This window comes from Diadema antillarum, unplaced genomic scaffold, assembly GCF_040938485.1.
Source record: "Diadema antillarum isolate AM-2024a unplaced genomic scaffold, OU_Dant_1.0 scf00000004, whole genome shotgun sequence".
Classification (NCBI taxonomy): Eukaryota; Metazoa; Echinodermata; class Echinoidea; order Diadematoida; family Diadematidae; genus Diadema; species Diadema antillarum.
Genome location: NW_027270893.1, coordinates 1,865,857 through 1,885,062, shown reverse-complemented (window position 1 = coordinate 1,885,062; position 19,206 = coordinate 1,865,857). Strand labels below are relative to the sequence as shown.

At 37.9% G+C, this 19,206-nt stretch overlaps 1 protein-coding gene across 1 annotated transcript in view; it reads right to left on the bottom strand.

Annotated features, from left to right (window-relative positions):
• Positions 1 to 14,760, bottom strand: part of LOC139745495 (uncharacterized) — a 45,769-nt gene extending 31,009 nt beyond the window's left edge. Inside the window, exon 1 of the mRNA XM_071655917.1 lies at positions 14,685 to 14,760. Within this exon, the coding sequence (XP_071512018.1) occupies positions 14,685 to 14,757 (73 nt within the window). The 5' untranslated portion in view covers positions 14,758 to 14,760. The remainder of the gene's footprint in view (positions 1 to 14,684) is intronic.
• Between the last annotated feature and the right edge of the window lie 4,446 nt (positions 14,761 to 19,206).

Here is a 19,206-nt window from a genome sequence, read left to right as displayed (position 1 = left end):
TAAAAATGATTGATCCATACATGTTTTCTATTGCACAAAAAATGACATGGGTCAAAATGCTTCTTGATGATAACTATCAAAGTATATGGAAATTTATTGAATTATGTATTTTAGATGATTTTAGTGGTAGAAAAGATATATTGTGGAAAGCACATCCCCCTGCATGTATTTTGAACAAATTAGGCTCAAGTCAATTAGTCGAATCTCTTCAAACATGGTACATTTTTAGAGAAAAAATTGGTAAAGATGAATTCAATACAGCTTTTTCTGCAATTGGTTCTTGTCAATGCATTTGGTTTAACAGAAGTATTCGTTCAAAATCCAATCAATACTTCTTGTATGAAGATTGGTTAGACAAAGGTATTGTCTTTATAAGTGATCTACTTAACCCTCCCCATCCAGGTTATAAATTATTTGAAGAACTGATTTTGGATTACGATATTAGCAAAAAGGACAGGCGGAAATACAATTTTTTATTGAAAAATATTCCAAAAGATTGGTTTGTTTCCTCTGATTTAACTCCAGACAAAATATTTGAGGAAATTAAAGCAAAACTTTTAAAGACTCAAAAAAATCCAAAGTTCGCTTACAGTATAATACAAGAAACATGTTATCCAGAAAGACAGACTGTATTTTGGAGTGACCTCCAAGAGTCCGAAGAAATCAATTGGGAAAAGGTTCATGTGAACAACTTTTTATGTACCATAAATACACGTATTCGATCTTTTTATTTTAAGCTATTTCACAGAGCTATAGGTTTGAATAACTTTCTATATATAAAAAAAAAAAAGACTGAGATCAAGTATTCATGCAGCTTTAAGCCTCTCTTACATCCCGTCGTGCGTGTTTAGAGATCGTGCGGATTTGGAGTTCCTGTCAGGCGTGGAGTATATAGTCGCAGGGTGAAAATTAAATCGGAGGGGAAGTATGTAGTAAGTACTTAATGAGTAGGTGTGTCATGCTCAAAAAGTGAGGCCCGCAAGTGGTCTGTACGCCTTTTTGGAAGTAGGAAGAAGTAAGGACCACGTAAGATCTCTACTTCTGTCGCACGCAATGATCGAGTGGGATAATTGTACGTGAATTGCAAGTGAAGCGTACGTTTTCAGAAATCGTACTTACGAAGTAAGGGAAACGTAAGGGAAACGTAAGGAGCATGGAAGTGTTAAGCAAGACAATCGTGCGTCAAACTGGAAGAACGCACGGATAATCACAATAAAATAAAAGGGTGCACTGAGTCTCTTCATCATTCATGTGGACTCACTGCAGAAAATGTCGACGCGGAACTGAAATCACGCTGTCCGTATCAGCTTTTATATAGGGGCACAATGCACCTCAGCATGTCTCGACATAGTACTTCTGACGCACTTTTTATCGTGCTGATCACGTTCGTCGTCTGAGTGTGACGTACTTCACAAGTACGGTAGTAGTATTCACCACGCATTTTGGAAGTAGGTAATACGCACGGAGGAAGTGCGCTCACCCCCTTTTGTTAACACGTACATTGAAAGCAAGTGGAAAGTAAGAGCCTCTTGCGTGGTAAGTACGCCTTTGTGGGAAAATACCCCCCGAAATTGTTGCATGTTTTGCCTGCGTTACACGCACACCTATCGAACTTACTCAGTATTTTTGTTTTGCGTACTCCGAGCGTGCCCCGCAGCCAGGTCGTAGCGAAAAACTGGTTTTCAGTTTTCAGTTTTCAGGCTGCGTGCTGCGGCTGCGACCACCAAAAAAAGTACTTTTCACTTGCGTGCATCTCACTACTTGGTCCATTTTTGGCACGCAAACCACTCGCAGGAGCACGCACGACCGGATGTAAGAGAGCCTTTACCCCAATCGCCAAACACACAAGCGTACACTCACACACACACACACTCCCACCCTCACATAAACATGAACTTATATAAACAAGTCCAATGTAAGAAAAGGAACACAACAAACGCCAAATGTTGGACAGAACGACAAAACAATTGTTGTTTGCCAACAAGCTGTTATGACCCCTTTACCTCTTCTCTAGACCCCCCCCCCCCCTACACACACACATCAATACAGGGCCCATACTCCGCTAATCGCTACTCAAAAACCAAACGGATTATTATGTGACCGTGCATCACAAAACCAACAAAAAGTCGCACGACATCCTTTTTAAATCTATATTTTCATCCTATTGTGTATCTATTTGTCTTTACAGTTTAGTTACAATTCTGCACGAACCTGCGGAAGAACAGTCCTCGGACTGAATTAAGCACATTAAAGAAATGAAAATGAAAATATGCTTTCTTGAAGAAAATAGAAGTATAGAAGTCACAATTAAATTGCAATGAAGTTTCAGGAGTAGGATGTAGTAGATGTCCAACTTTGGTGCGAGAACGTCTTTAAACTTACATGTGGGCGTACAACCAATGTGAGGAGATGTGATGTGATGTGATGACTAATGTGTACTGCTCTTTGAAAATATGTGAACGTGCGCTTTTCATTTTCGATTATTTAATCGAAGCGCTCGTTAACACTTGACTTTGGGCGGGGGTTCCACTTTAGTTTGTGGTTTTATAGTAGTCATAAGAGATGGTGTAAAAACGAAAGCTCAGCAACAATTGTGATGACGAATTCCTACACAACGCTTGTTATTGCAAGTAGTCTGTTGTCCTAATTCAGTTATATTCTTTTCCCAGAATGTATAGCCTCAAAAGTAAGTCTTAATATATTACCCAATAATGTAACCACATTCCTTTACAGAAATTGGTCGAATATTTAGGCTTGGGTGATATGAAAGCTGGACGACATAACACATGCAAAGAAACTTACATGCTTTCTCACACACACACACACACACACACACACACACACATAAGAGGCGACAGGTATAGTCCAGGGAGAGGGTAAGTATAGATATCTCCTCATCCTTAGTTACACAATAATCATTTTTATTATCATGTCAGTTTATCACACTAAGCTCAGAGTGACAGAGTGATGTTGGTAGAATTTCCATGGAGAAAGGAAAAACGAGCCCAAAAGACGAATCAAAGCAAAACAATATAAACTATAAAAAAAGAAAAGAATTGATGACGTAGGTTGCCCCGGGTCATCCAATAGAATTTTGGGTTATTTACTCGATCAGAAGGCATAGGGAGATATAACTCTTTTCAGAGTCGCGCGCACCTTTCAGGGACTGTAAGTACTGGTCGAGGTGGGAATTCCTGTTTTGAATATTCCTAAGCGAGATAATGAGAAACCTCTCATGAAATATGAAAAGGCGTGTAATTTTAAGAAGGATTCCACGTTTATTTGATGAAAATTGGTTTTTAAATGGCTGAGATATAAAAAAGTGATAATAATAAAGGGCGACAGGCCATGCCTTTTATTAGGATCTCTTTGTTTCATCTTGTTTTTGGATATCTCAGCCATTTCAAAACCGATTTTCATCAAATAAACTTTTGATACCCCTTAGAATTGCATGCTCTTTGACATCTCATGGAGTGGTTTCTGAATATCTCACAAAATGTTAAAAGCTAAACCCTCACCTCGACCAGAACTGTACACACCCTTTAAGTACACTTCGTGAAAAAGAGAGAGGGACAGAGAGAGAGAGAGAGAGAGGGAGAGAGGGAGAGAGGACATTTCTGTGCGTATATTATGTATGAGTGTGTGTCTGTGTCTATAATGTTTGCGTATTGGGGAGAAAATAGAGAAACACAATAGAAAGTCGCGGGCTCGTATAGTAATCTGTTGACTGAGATGCTCATGTAATATAATGCAAGTTCTGTCGCGTGGAGTCATAGTCTATAAATCATGATGTCGTTCATTTTCAAATAGCATTAGTGGTCATTTATTATTTCAATCATCATTACTCATCTTCTCGTAATTGCTTATCAGAGTAGACGAAAGAGGATTGTATACCCATTGAGAATACGGGTAATATCGGATGTAACGTGCAATTCAATTTCGAACGAAGTGATCGTTAATGTCCTGTCCAATTAACTTGATTAACAAGAGTTCGCTGGTATCATTATTGCTATCACTGTAGAACAACAGCGCCAGCAACTGCAACAAACATCTTACTCGATTATTCAGTGTCATGTAGTCTAATGAGAAAAAATAATGACGATCGATCATAGTTTTGTATTGAGAAAACTTATCAATTAGTCTTCTTCTTAAAAAAAAGAAAAAAAAATCTTGTGCGAAAGGAAACCTTTTCATGGGCATCTGGCCGAGGCGCTTTCGGAAGATAATGAGAATAATTATGTTTATGATTCAAGAGACAGAAGAAATAAGAAAAAAAATACAGGCAGGCCCTATATGTGGACAGGGTTACAGCTCGTTATTCCAAAGGTTCGTTATTCCGAAGGCTCTTTATTCCTAAGATTCGTTATTCCGACGGTTCATTGTTCCGAATTTTATTTTTGGATTAACCTATCTTCGGAATTACGAACCTTCGGAATAACGCCACAAATTTTCGGATTAACGAACCCTTTTCATTTTCGGATTAACGAACCTCTAGGTATAGGGAATTCGCGTGTTTCGGATTAACGACCCTTCGGAATAACGAACCCTCGGAATAGCGAACCTTCGGAATAACGAACAGCACCCTGTGGACAGTATGATATGGAATTTCATGCTCATTATGATTATGTTAAGGCACACTAGTCACAAATTTTTAGTTCTTCTAGAGATATGCGCCCAGCATTTCCACATTGATCGCATATTACTTGTACTTGTATTCACGTTTGTAGGGAGTAAATGCCATTAAATCCTGAACCTTATGTCGCTATCTGATGAAGCAAGGCGAGTCATCTGTACTTTGGTTCTGACTATGTTGATACTGTTTCTCTATATTTCAATTTCTACGAATTGTCGTGGCTAGTTTTTTTTCCTGGTGTTTGCTTATTTCACGACGGTCTCCAGAGAACACAAAAGACAGATTTGAGTACGAGCCTGCATGTATGCAAAATCAACACTTGAGGAGATCGTATGTTAGAATTATCAAATATCAATTATCTCGCGAATTGAATCGAATAGGGCAGAGTACAACAAGCAGTCATGAAAGAAGAAAAAATATCTTGCCATATGTGCACTGCCCCACATAACCACATCCGTGTCATGCAGGTGATATTTCCTCGAAAACACCTTCCTATACCACATCCGGTATTTAACTGGTAATAGTATTTATAATAATTACAGTGAGAGGGAAGTTTCAGTCGAGGACATCTGGGATTCCTACGAGACAACAGAGTAATCTACCTTCCTTCCCTTCCCGGGATCCCTTCCTTTCATCGAAGTTTATTGCGGGTTTTTTTTTTTCCCAAGACAGCATGACACAACAAAATAAGTTGTCAAGACAACAGACATCAAGGAATGTAGGAAAACAACGACAACAGCAGCGAAAGATACCTCATTTGATTATTCAATGTCACGTAGCCCAATGGGGAATATGACTCTCAGAGTATTTACATGTAGTTCTACTCTCAAGAATTGTAACATCGTCCCTGTCCATCAGATAACCCGTGTCCTTAACTCTGATAGCAATGTAATGCAATTGTTATAAGTTACATGTTTCGGGATGATGACTCAAAATGTAAAATTTTTCATCCATGTGTCTTGTGTTTACGATTTGCATACTTCAGTTTATATTTCATGTTTAGTCCGGATGGATTCATGGTAACTTCCTCTCAGTTCAGTTTAATTGAGATTTATTTCCATTCTTTCAAAAGAAAATCGTAACAACATACAAATCATACATTACACAATTATTATTCTATTATGATTTTCGAGAATATACGCAATAAAAGTATCATGAAGTGTGATAAAGTGCATACATTTCGTAAATGTTTACGATGTATAATTATCCATTCACAATCCTGATACTTTAAAGGGGATGGCTAGTAACTGATCAGCGGGAATCAGTGGGGATGTTGGGGATGATTGTTCCAATCCTTGTGGGATTCATTTAAGAGTACATTATATAGCTATTGCTGTGTAAAAATTATTCGCATATTCAAGCAATGTGCAGTTTAATGTTTACAGATTAGCATGACTGCACAGTGACGGGGCGACCGTTAACAGACCGTCAGCGATTGCCCCGCTTCAATTCAGTTCAATTCAATCCAATTCAATTCAATTCAGTCCAATTCAATTCAATTCATTTCCATTCAATTAAGTTCAATTCAATTCACTTCAATTCAGTTCAATTCAATTCAATTCAATTCAGTTCAGTTCAGTAACCTCAGTTAAGTTCAATTTAATTCAATTCAATTCAGTTCAATTCAATTCAATTCAATTCAATTCAAATGTAACATCCAATATCACAGATTCTTTCAAATACAATCATTCACAAATATAGTTATAATACAAAACATTATTATGACTATTTCAAAAGCATAAGAAAATAATCAGTAAGTGCAAAACTTATGTTAAAACCACTTGGATAAAATCATAGTTCTTGAAAAGTATAGCCAAGCTTGTATAGAGATCTGGGGTACTATCATCGGTTACTAAAAAATAGCAATTGGAGCACACAATGAGGACACACACACATACACACAGGAACACCCGATACATTGTATAGACATTTACTTGTATACAATGAGGCTCACTGCGATTTGCCTATTCGACAAAGGGTGGAAAAAACGTTTCGTATGCCAGACTTTATCAGTAAAGGTGAACGCACTTTGTCATACGACGATTAAAAAAAGAAAAAAAATACAAGGTATGTGCCCGATTATATAGACACCGTTCGTATCAAACATGTCCAAAATTTCACTCTGTGAATGACTAATATAAGACTTAATGGCTAAAGGGAAAGGTGTGATATCTTTGCTGAATAATGTTACCTTCTCTCTCATTGTTTCGAATCGATTTACTATTTGAAAAGCATTGAAGAAGAAAATAGCAAGGATTTCCCTTTGTAAAATTATTGTCCATCATTTAGAGCTCAACCATTATTTATCAGCGCGAAGCCCTTGTAAAGACAGATGATTTTTTTTTTCCCAGAGCATTTTGCCGATCAAACTTGTCCTGCTGAACTATATCCGATACTGAGCGTGCGTCCATTCTGGTCGGCTGCATTTCCCGTACTCTGCATGTATACGAACATACTGACTCAACATGACTTCTTATCAGGGGTTTCTATTTGACGATCTTTCATTCAGGAAAGGAAATTAAGCTAATTGTGTTCATAATGAAAGTTCACACCTTCGTGCTGATAATGTTGGAGTACGACGACCAAAAATTCTGTATTGTGTGCGCGCACCTTGGAAGGTTGCCTCATCACGGATTGCTCTTGTAATTAATTTTTGTCAAGAAGCGAGCGTGGTATAAAAGAGACCCAATACTCATAATTATACTAATGCAAGCAAATGTTTTGTTACTCTCCGTCGAATGCTAATGTTTTTTTAACAATAGCTGCGAGTGTGATTACTACAGACAGTAATGATGTTGATCATTCGAGAGATCTATAGGCCCTACAAGGCCTGTCAATGAGACTATGTTTTTGGCCAACTGAATGTGATAGCATACTCTCTCAAAAAATTCGAGTGAAAATATTCACTCTTGAAGGAGTGAATGCAAAAAAGAGTGAATTTAGAGTGATATTGGAGTGAATTGCGAGTAAAAAAGTTCATTTTCACTCGTTTTGGAGTGACCTCAGGGATCACTCTAAAATCTTCGAGTGATTCCTGAGGTCACTCCAAAACGAGTGAAAATGAACATTTTCACTCTGAATTCACTCCAATTTCACTCTAAATTCACTCTGTTTTGTATTCACTCCTTCAAGAGTGAAAATTTTCACTCGATTTTTTTAGAGAGTACCGATGCGATGACTAAATACTTATTAACGATTTATGTGGAATGTGGAACAGTCTTTCAAATTCTCATTAATGCTCCTATGTCTACATTATGGAAATCATAGTCATAGAAATCCTAAACTGAGAAACTGTCATAAGAGAGAATCTTCGCTCATAATATTATGGGGGAGAATTGGTGTTATATTATTCTTTTCAATTCAATTAAATTCAATTCAATTTTATTCAATGATTTATTTATTTCCATCATCAAAAAACAGAAAAGAAAAGGGAACATGATCCAAAGTGGTACATTTTTCAGTTTGTCTTACATTCTTTTGCGTGTGGATGCTGTATAATACTCCTAACCCGCTATTAGTCCAGTAGACGATGTCATTGACCATGTAAATGATGTGGAAAAGTTTTAAGTACAACGTTTTTATATCTACCTGTATAAAAAAAAAAACCCTGAAAGGCAACCACGCTAAATATACTCCAATACCCTTCTAGAACACGACTCAACAACACCAACAACAACACCAACAACAAAACAACAACAACAACAACAACAACAACAACAACAACAAACAAACCTTGTCCTTAAAATGTTTCCAGGTCTAAAAAGTTTTTTTCTCGACTATACATGTAGATAGTGTGCTCGTGGCTAAATATGTTGTGCTTTTTCCTGTTACAATGTATTGCTGTTACATTATGTCTGCGCTTCAAATGTCGATGTATCTTTGTTATCTCTGTTAACTCTCAACGTGCCACTTGAATTTCATGATGGTACCATATGCTTAAAATCCTTGTGTGAAAATCTTACATATTAGATTTATTGGCGTACAAAGGATTAATGTCATTAATGAGTGTTTATGCTCCTTTTGAGAGTAACACAGCGATACATAATGGGCCTAATGGGTAAGGGGAGTGCACGTTCATTACTGTTCCCTTGGCAGGTCTATTATAATGTTGACTTTCGTGTGTGTTTGTGATACGGGTATCACAAATGCGTTACGTGAAACAAATCAATTATTAACACTGCAACCTGTCTCTAATGGATCTCTGTCTGATGCCATGGTAACATTCTATGTTCCATGCCCTGCGTGGGCCTCTTTACGATAGGTTTGAATTCATTTTTCATAATTTCGATCTCGTGAATGCTTTATGTGACCTTGCATGACGGGATTTTTGTATAACGTTGATTCTTACGTTTCGCAGTTAAAGGGCTTGCTCTTTAGTTTATAATCTCTTCTATTCGATATCGTTCCGTTCCCTCGTAAAAAAAATAAATAAAAAAAGATACAGAATACCATACGTTGCTGTACAGAGTGGTGGCATAATCACAATCGTAATCATATTATGATCGCATAGTGCATTCAAAATAAAAATGAAGATGAGGATTTAAAGGACAAGTTCACCTTCATAAACATAAGGATTGAGAAAATGCAACAATATTAGAACACATCAGTGAAAGTTTGAGGAAAATTGGACAATCGATGCAAAAGTTATGAATTTTTTAAATTTTTGTGTTGGAACCGCTGGATGAGGAGACTACTACAGCTTGTGAGTCATATGCGTACAACAGTATAAAGAAAATATAAAAGAAAATTCAACATATTTTCACTTTTTTCGCATAATAAAAGAGCAATTGACTTGCCTCTTTCTAAAGGCAGGGGGAATAATATTACCCATAACATTTATCGGTAACGAGTCAGGGGAATGTGTACTTTTTTTCAAAAGATGGAATTTTATGAAATTCTCTTTATATTTTCCTTATATTGTTGTACGCATGTGACATCTAAGTTATTCATACACTGCAGTAGTCTTCTCATCCAGCGGGTACTGCACAAAAACTTCAAAAATTCATAACTTTTGAACGGATTGTCTGATTTTCCTCAAACTTTCAATGATGTGTTCTACTAATATTGCTACATTCTCTCAATCCTTATGTTTATGAAGGTGACTTGTCCTTTAAGCCCCACTTTCCTAATAATGAACCATAATGGAGGCTTCCTCGGAGTTATAACGAAAAGATATACATATTGTGCCAGACAGACTCCATGGTTTGGCGATGAGTTTTCGAACGGCATAACTCCTTCGACCTACTTTGTGGTGTGAGAACACGTATCCAGGATTGGGTGCATGGTCAATAACGAGGTCACTGTCCACTGAGGTCTTTGTCCAGCTGATAACCTGCAGTCCCCTGCGTACCAGCTTCCCATTCTAATCGTGGTTCCCACATCGATCAACGCGAATCTGCCCCAATTCGGCGGATTAAATTCTTAGTCTTTGCGACACACTCGGAGGCGCTGTATTGCTCCAATTGAGAGTGCACTTACAGCATGGCATGGTAAAAATGCGATTATATACCACAATCAGTCAAGCAAACGACTGGAAGGCAGGCTATCACTAATCGTCATCATTAGACAAAAGAAAACCGAAACATTGTTCTTAGATTATCAAGTATCCTCTTCCATCATTGTGTGATACAAAAGACTATCACATACTAAAATGACTCCAGCCCTGTTTCAGGGTCCATGACCGTCGCATCCTAGATTTCATGATGCATAAAATCAGAACGCTATAGCTCGAGCAATGTCGAGGCCTGCTTGTTACAAAGGGACAATGCATGCATGGTGATGTAAACTTGATTCCCAGACATTGGTAAGTGTTTTGATAAGAAAGGTGATCTGGGTATAGTATGGTATGATGTTGGCAGGGGGAATAAAAGAAATAATTTTCAGCACCCTTGTAAACTGGCAAACGAATTCGGCGCAGCGCATGTATTGAAGCGGTCCAGCCGAGATGATTGAAAAAAAAAAGTTGGATTAAAAAAGAGAAAAGCATATTATTATTTTTTTTAAAGTTTGATGTACCGCTTGAAATATCTATGTAGACCAACTGTCTTCCACGACTAGTTATATATACTGTCTTCATAGTCCCCATGCATTCGTGTTGTGCTAAAAATAATAATAAACAATATGCTGAAATTTATTGAAAATGAAATGAAATTATTCATCCAGCTTCTAACATTCGTTCACAGAAATTTCAAGTAACTTCTTAATCAACATGATTTACCTGCCGATGTTCTACTCATGAAACTAACGAGACAACTTTCCCATATTAGGGCCCATCTTCTCTATTATTTATGAGTCGATGTATCAAATCATTCTACACTTTGTCGAGTTAATTTCGGGGAAAAATCATGTGCGGCGATGGCAAGCCTGGGTACTGCAATAGTCAACATTTTGTTTCTGATCAGTTGCAACAAATTGTTGTCAGCGTGTCCATGGGTGTGTGTGTATGTGTGTGCGTGTGTATGTGTATGTGTGTGTGCTGTAATGTAAATTAAAGGGTGTGTACAGTGGGCGTAGCCTGTTGCCTTTTATTATTATCATTTTTTGATATCTCAGCCATTTGAAAATCAATTTTCATCAAATAAACGTTGAATCCTTCTTAAAATTACATGCTCTTTCATTTTTCATAAGAGGTTTCTCATTATCTCACCTAGGGATGTTCAAAACATGAATCCCCGCCTCAACCAGTACCGTACAGTCCCTTTAAAGCAGGTATGAATGCTTAGGCGCTGAGCAGCTTGCATTGTCATTTACCCTACACAGGATCTGCGGGTTCGCTCACGAGAAATCGGCACAAAACTGCAGACTTATTTATTGATGCACAAAGTCGCCAAAATCAAATGTGTTTGGTTTGTACAGTATCTTTCATTTCGATCTACTTTTTTATTTTTACTATTCATTGCCAGTACTCCATGAAGAAGAATAAACAAATTTTCTTAAATTGTTTGTTTGTTTTGCTTTATTTTTATTGTATTTTGCCATAAACATTTATTTATTCCGCTCGCACGATTATCATCACAAGACTCTAAATTCATTGAGCTCATTGCTCCCCTTTGCATTGATAATTCACTGTACGAGATTCTGTCTAAAGTAGGGCCCGTATTGGATGTTTCTATTTTGATATACTTTTACTATGGTAACAGAAGTAATGAATTGAGTCTGTGTAGAAAAGGCGCTATACATGTATAAATACTAGTATTGTTTGGTTGTTCCCATTATTTCAATTTTCCTCCATTCTATGATAATAATGAAAACTTGCGAGGTATCAAACGAATGTTATCATGTACATTTCTTCAGCAAATTTCCACGAGGTCCCGATGGGTTAAAAACAAAGTGCATAAAAGGATGCGTCATCAAAAATGACGCATTTGCAGAGCAGGGTCTTAGATATGTCTCTCTGAATTCAGACATTTTCTTGGAAGACGAAAGCGTCGCTGTCTCAAATCTGCCAGGGTTTTGACAAGTCTTGCTAAGTTACTCGGTCGCTACCTTTCGCGGAACATGTAGGCCCCTACTTTGTATACATGTCTCTCCAACGTTTGGCAATTCCTGAACACGTCATTACTTCATCTTGTAATCCATTCGTAATAATTCTCGATTCCTCCATTCCCTGAAGAGAGGACACATACACAATATCCTCTTTTCAGACCCACTTATCAAATTGTTACTATCGTGGGGCTTCCCCCTGACTCATGGCCGTTATCTTGGCCAGTGGACGAACACGCGCACAAAGTGGTACCGTATCAATTCAAGGCTAGATCCACACGGAAGTGATTATTCGTGACGAATGTTATGGAGTTAAAGTTAATAGACAAAAATACAGACTCAAAGACTACGACGTAGGGGTGGAGTTGTGACTTGTGTGAACAATGTATCGCGCTAGACAATTCCGAGAACCCGCAACTAGCTCATGTTCTTCACCAAGGAAAGCCCGGAGACTGCCGCGAGCTATAGGTTAGATTTCTATGCATGATTGTTTAATTTATGGCTCTTCGCCTTTTGTATACAGCATATGGAGAAATGCAAAAAGTTATGAGGATAACGGGGAAAAAATGTTTTTGGAGTCTGACTTTAAAGGGTGTGTACAGTTCTGGTTGAGGCGAGGATTTAGCTTTAACGTTTTGCGAGATATTCAGAAACCACTCTATGAGATGTCAAAGAACATTCAATTCTAAGGGGTATCAAAAGTTTATTTGATGAAAATCGGTTTTGAAATGGCTGAGATATCTAAAAACAAGGTGAAAGAAAAAGAACCTAATAAGGTTGTGGCCTGTCGCCTTTTGTTATTATCACTTTTTTGGATATCTCAGCCATTTGAAAACCAAATTCCATCAAATAAACGTTGAATCCTTCTTAAAATTATATGCTCTTTCATATTTCAGGGGTTTCTCATTATCTCACTTAGGAATGTTCAAAACATGAATCCCTCACCTCAACCAGTACTGTACAGTCTATTTAACGATGCCATTCATATGGCAAGATTCATTTTTTTTTTCTGTAAGTAACATTGTAGTCGCGTTGCTGTTCAACACAATGCTAACAGAATTATGACCTTGGGAAATGAAAGAATCCCGCCCCTGTAGAAAGAGATTGATAGACTAGAGCGAGAATTCGATTTCAAAAAAAGAGAGATGCATTTTGATATTAGCATGCCGTATTCACTTTCGCACACTCATTCATCCAATACACATATGACTATATGAATATAGACAAGAATTTAATTGCGTATTATATGCCTTCATACATGTAATTACAACAATTTATTAAGTACATAAAATTATGAGATACGATATACAGCCATCGCTGGCATGCAATCGTCTTAAACTTGAACAAATGGTCCAGAGAAGAGCTGCGCGATTCACTTTAAATCGCTACCATAACACCTCGAGTGTCACCAAAATGCTACAAGAACTTAATTGGACCACTCTGGAACAGCGCAGAGAAAATGACAGGCTAATTATGATGTACAAAATACACAATAATCTCACTCCTCTTTCAGCACAGGACTATATCATCAAACAGGCTACTCAGTTAACGAGAGCCTCGCAACCACACTCCTATCAGGTACCATATTCGAGAACTGAATCGCATCGCCATTCGTTCTTCCCAAGAACTGTAAGGAACTGGAATTCCCTGTCGTCAGAAATTGTTTCAGCGCCATCTGTGGGATCATTTCGAAACCGTCTAACGGTTGATCACAGTGGCTAGTATTTTCGTCAAATTTTCTATGTGCTTGTAAATATCTGTAAATAAATTGTATTATAATGTAAATAGCACCAGTCTGCAAGAATCTCAACAGTCTATTGAAGGAGGCAGACTTAATCAGAAGAAGAAGAAGAAGAAGAAATACGACATCCAGCTATGACAGACATGCACACACACACGCGCGCGCGTACTCACGCACGTACAAACACCTTAATTAAGACATATGGATGTAATGATGATGATATAAGACAAAATTTCTTCTTCTTCTTCTGATTAAGTCTGCCTCCTTCAATAGACTGAAGATTCTTGCAGACTGGTGCTATTTACATTATAATACAATTTATTTACAGATATTTACAAGCACATAGAAAATTTGACGAAAATACTAGCCACTGTGATCAACCGTTAGACGGTTTCGAAATGATCCCACAGATGGCGCTGAAACAATTTCTGACGACAGGGAATTTCAGTTCCTTACAGTTCTTGGGAAGAACGAATGGCGATGCGATTCAGTTCTCGAATATGGTACCTGATAGGAGTGTGGTTGCGAGTATTTAACAATACTCACCATCATGATAAAGGATTCGAGAATGATGATAGTGGTGAATATGGATATGAATATGAATATGGTACCTGATAGGAGTGTGGTTGCGAGTATTTAACAATACTCACCATCATGATAAAGGATTCGAGAATGATGATAGTGGTGATAATAGCAAAAATATTGATGATGATGATGATGATGATGATGACAATAATCATCATCATTATAATAACAATGGTGATAATGATCAAAATGATATCAATAATACAGGCTGTATTATATTATACAAGATGAATTCCAACCAACCTTGAGCGACTGTCAGCCATCCATCGAGCAGCAGTACAACCAGCAGCCCAGAACAAAGCGTGAAAACTCGCATGCTGCTCCCTAACTCGCCGTTCTTGATAAAGCTCGAGGTCGAGAGTTCAACGAATCAACTTCTATGATATCACGCAGGAGCAGCAGAAGAAAATGAAATGGGCAGGACTACTACTCCACCGATGTACCTTGAACGCGGCACAGCTGCAGGATGTCCCTGACAACAAATGAAAATGAGAAACTTGGCAAGTTGTGATGATTACGTGACGAACGCGCTACAAGTTGTGTTGTACAAAAATATTCGCTTGTATCATTCGTTCTTCGCGAGTTATATGAACGATTTGCATAGGCTTCCGATCACGAGTCGTCGATGGAATCGTTAACTCAAGCGAGCAAAAAGAAAAAAAAAAGTATCTCGCTCAGAAACACTGTAGGGATGTCACGCTTATCAGCCAACGTCCGCACCGTGAAAGTGTAGACCATAACTGTGATTCCAGGGATCGCTTCCAGCGGAGACTGCGTTAGAAAATTTGGAGCTCAGCTGCAATGATAAGCAGTCGACACACTCGACTCAGTAGCGCGTTCGCGCGCGCACTCCTAAAAGGCATTGAGGCAGAGTGGGTCTTTATTTCGGTCTGTTCGTCTCTTTCGCCCAATCTCTTTTTTTTTCCTTCTTCTTCTCTCTCGTTCTCGTTCCATCTCTTAAAACATTTCACACAGACATAGACAAAAACTCATTCAAAGATAGAATAATAACAATAAAGTAAAATCATTGTTGTGTCTTCAAATCACCGTGAGCATTGATTCGAAGAGTCGCTGCTTCGTGACCACAATCAATAGATCTAACTGTCATCTTTGTAACGTTAAACATTTTTGTGTCGTATGATTAACATCTGCTAACCTATTTTAAATCTTTGGACTGTGTAATGTAATGTAAAGTCCTGAGTCTTCATCCACCTTCAGGAAGACGATCGAGGACTCGTGGCTCAGTGGTACAAGACCACGGACTCTTAGGCCCAAATTCACGAAGTTGGTACAATCTTGTCCATGGTTTAAACCATGGACAATTTGTATGGAGCACCAAGTGTCGCATGGCCTATTTCGTTACGAAATCAGTCATTTCGTCGACGAAATGACCATTTCATTAAAGAAATGTTTTCATTTCATTAACGAAATGTCGTTGACGCTCCATACAAATTGTCCATACATAGTTTAAGTCATGGACAAGATTGTACCACCTTCGTGAATTCGGACCTTAGTCAGCATAAGCCTTTTGAAAGCATCGGTTTGGCATGGTCCTAATTCATTTTTACAGCCCAGTGCTGGGGGGACTAGCCGTTGATCTCCTCGTGGTAGCTTGCTCATAACATTTTAAAACAAAACAAATTTATTCGAAAAACTAATTGTAAGGTTAACCTAAATTGTTCAATCGAATTCCTCTCGATTTATTGCCAACTCATCCCAATTGTGTTCTCCATTAATTTTCCGAGGAACCACAGCAGATTCAGAATTTGATCCCGAAACTACCAGGGTGTTCAATTTATTGTTGAATTTCATAAATATGATATGCCTGCCATCAAGGTCACTGTTATTTTTTCTTTCATAACAAATCAAGAATTACGGAAGACCTGTTTATTTAAATAGTCCATTTTCCGCGCTGCAAATATTGTTAATTTGCATGTGTGCGTTTTTGTTTTTTGTTTTTGTTTGTTTTGGGTTTTTTTTTTTTTGGGGGGGGGGGAGGGGGCACGCTTTTAATCGACTAAACTGATGAGACATGCATTGAAGAAAACGCGTCTACTTGTCATCTGTGTGACAGCGCACACAACAACCTTGATATGAGCTTCGTGAGAAAGACTTGTTCCTTTTTTTTTTTCATTCAAGAAACATTACTCAAGTCTGCCTTACCTGGAAATGTAATATCTGATACAAAATAAGTGTATTTGCCAGTCTGAAAGAGCTCAAAAAACAAGAGGAAGACGTGCTCTGCAGAGGCACAACAACCTTGGCCAAGAAGATTTCAACACTTTGTCTCTTATGAGAGGAAAGGCATAGCAACATGCCAAATGATTCAGAAACTGTCAGAAGATTTCGACACATTCCAGTTTTCTATACTGCAGGATTGCGAGCAAAGTTAGACTACCAAAACGTGATTTCTACATTTGATTTGACTTGATTAGATTTGATTTGATTGCGTTTGATTTGATTTGATTTGATTTGATTTGATTTATTCTCTGTATGTCATCGCTTTACACAATACCATCAACTTTCATCAATTTCATTAAACATTACATGTTGTATTAGGCCTACCCAGATTATTTTTTTTTTTGGGTACAATTTCAACGATTTCCATTGTACTGCATACATCTATCATTCTACAACGACATTTGGAAGAGGTAGACGATTATCAATAATCAATTAATGATGTATGGTTGTATTCTATTGCAACCTGTCAACTCTGCCGTGCCTTTGACAGTAAATATCTGAGCGCACGCATGCTTTATTGTGGATAGATCCGCATCGGCTCTGCGTGCGCCCTCCTGAAATATTCCGCGTCTAGCTCCCGCTTGCCTTCGCGTTAATGCCTGCCTGGTGGATGATTTCAGCTGGCAGTGTATTTGAGGAGGAGGAGGAGGACAAGAAAATCTATAAAAAACACAGCATCAATACTGATAATAATAATAATAATAATAATAACAATAATGATGATGATAATAATAATAACAATAATAATAATAATAATAATAATGATAATGATAATAATAATAACAATTATGACAATAATCATAATACTAATGGTAATGGTAATGTTAATAACGATAATATTAATAATGGTAATAATAATAATAATAATAATAAAAAGAACAATTATGACAAAAAAAGAAGAAGAAGAGGAAGAGGCAGAGGAAATCTGCTGGATGTTTTAAAATTCTGTCGATGTCTTCGCGGCAATGCAGACATATTTAAGCCAGAAATTCATTTCCGCTTCTTAATTTTTGTCTCGATCGAAATTTGGATGCCAAAATCTTGCCCTCTCCGGAATTTGATAAAACGATGAGAAAAGTTTAGGAATGAAAAAAGCAGGGAACTTTTTCCCCCCAAGAATATGCGGACAGGTAACGGTTGGAGGAATACGGATTCGATGAATTTGCATTCTGTGTTTTGTCCAGTGCTCTAGTGGACGCCAAGCTCTGAGAAAGTAGGCCGTGAATGAGGAATGTAATTCTATATCTGGATCATTTTACAAAACGCCGCCTTTATTTCAAAGTAGCTGGTCGATCCATGGGTAGTGGTGACTCATGACGTATAATGAGCGCGTAGTGAGTCACCATGTCCCAAGGAAAACTGAGAGATGTAATGGACCCGAGGACAAGCCGACAGATCTTCTCATGGCTCAGTCTCGTGGGGAATGGCGTGATATTCCAAACAACATTCACTTTTACATTTCACCATTTATGTGCATTATAATTTATTATTCATCACTTTCACATACTTTTGTTCTCTTTCCGCGCTTGCGTTTTTCTCTCATGGGAATAATTGAAGACGTAAGATGCAGGATGCAACGCATGTGCTTTGTGTGTGCATGTCTGTTTGTGTTTGCTTGTTTGTTTGTGAGTTTGTTTGTTTGTGTGTGTGTGTGTTTGTATGCACTTGTTAAAACATGGCATCATCATCCTGAAGAATGCATTATTAAACGCCACCTTCACAACAACATGTGACAGAATCAATGTCCATTATTTCAACGTGCTGCCATCAAAATGAAATAACATATTCAGCATCTATACTTCTCGTGTATATGTACATGTATCTCTTGCAGCAGATTTTGCGACTTCACCTCTGATCTGATCTTTGATAGTGAAATAATCATGAATTGATATAACTCAGAGTAAGACACGGTACTGACGAACTGACGAGATCTCTTGATTAAAAGCCTTATTGCCAGCCCCCCCCCCCCCCGCCCATCCCCCAGGCCGACTGGCGTGAAATTGTCTTTCCGAATAGTGCGCCCTATCGCGTTTATAAGTGCATTGCATCACAAACCAAACTAAAACTTGCTAAAATATGATTCTTGAGGACACGCCTTGGTTTCGCTGCCTCAAAACGCCTGAACTAGGTACGCGGAGGAATAACCCCGAATAAAGCCTAAACACATGTTTAATTCCTGGAAAAATTAACAAGGAAATAATTAGAAATTATACCTTTAGAAAATTAAACCATGGTGGTGGATTATGGATGCGAGGTGAGACAAAGGGTGCGTTTATCAACTCTTTTTCTCGGCAGAAACAGGTTTTCCAAACAGCTTTCAAGGAATTTTTACGAGTTGATAAACGCAAAGCTGTTTTGGAAGCCCTTTCGGAAAGCTTTTTCGAATGGGTGCGTTTATCAACTCTCCTTTTCTCGGCAGAAACAGGTTTTCCAAACAGCTTTCAAGGAATTTTTACTAGTTGATAAACGCAAAGCTGTTTTAAAAGCCCTTTCGGAAAGCCTTTTCGAAAGCCGAACATTTGTG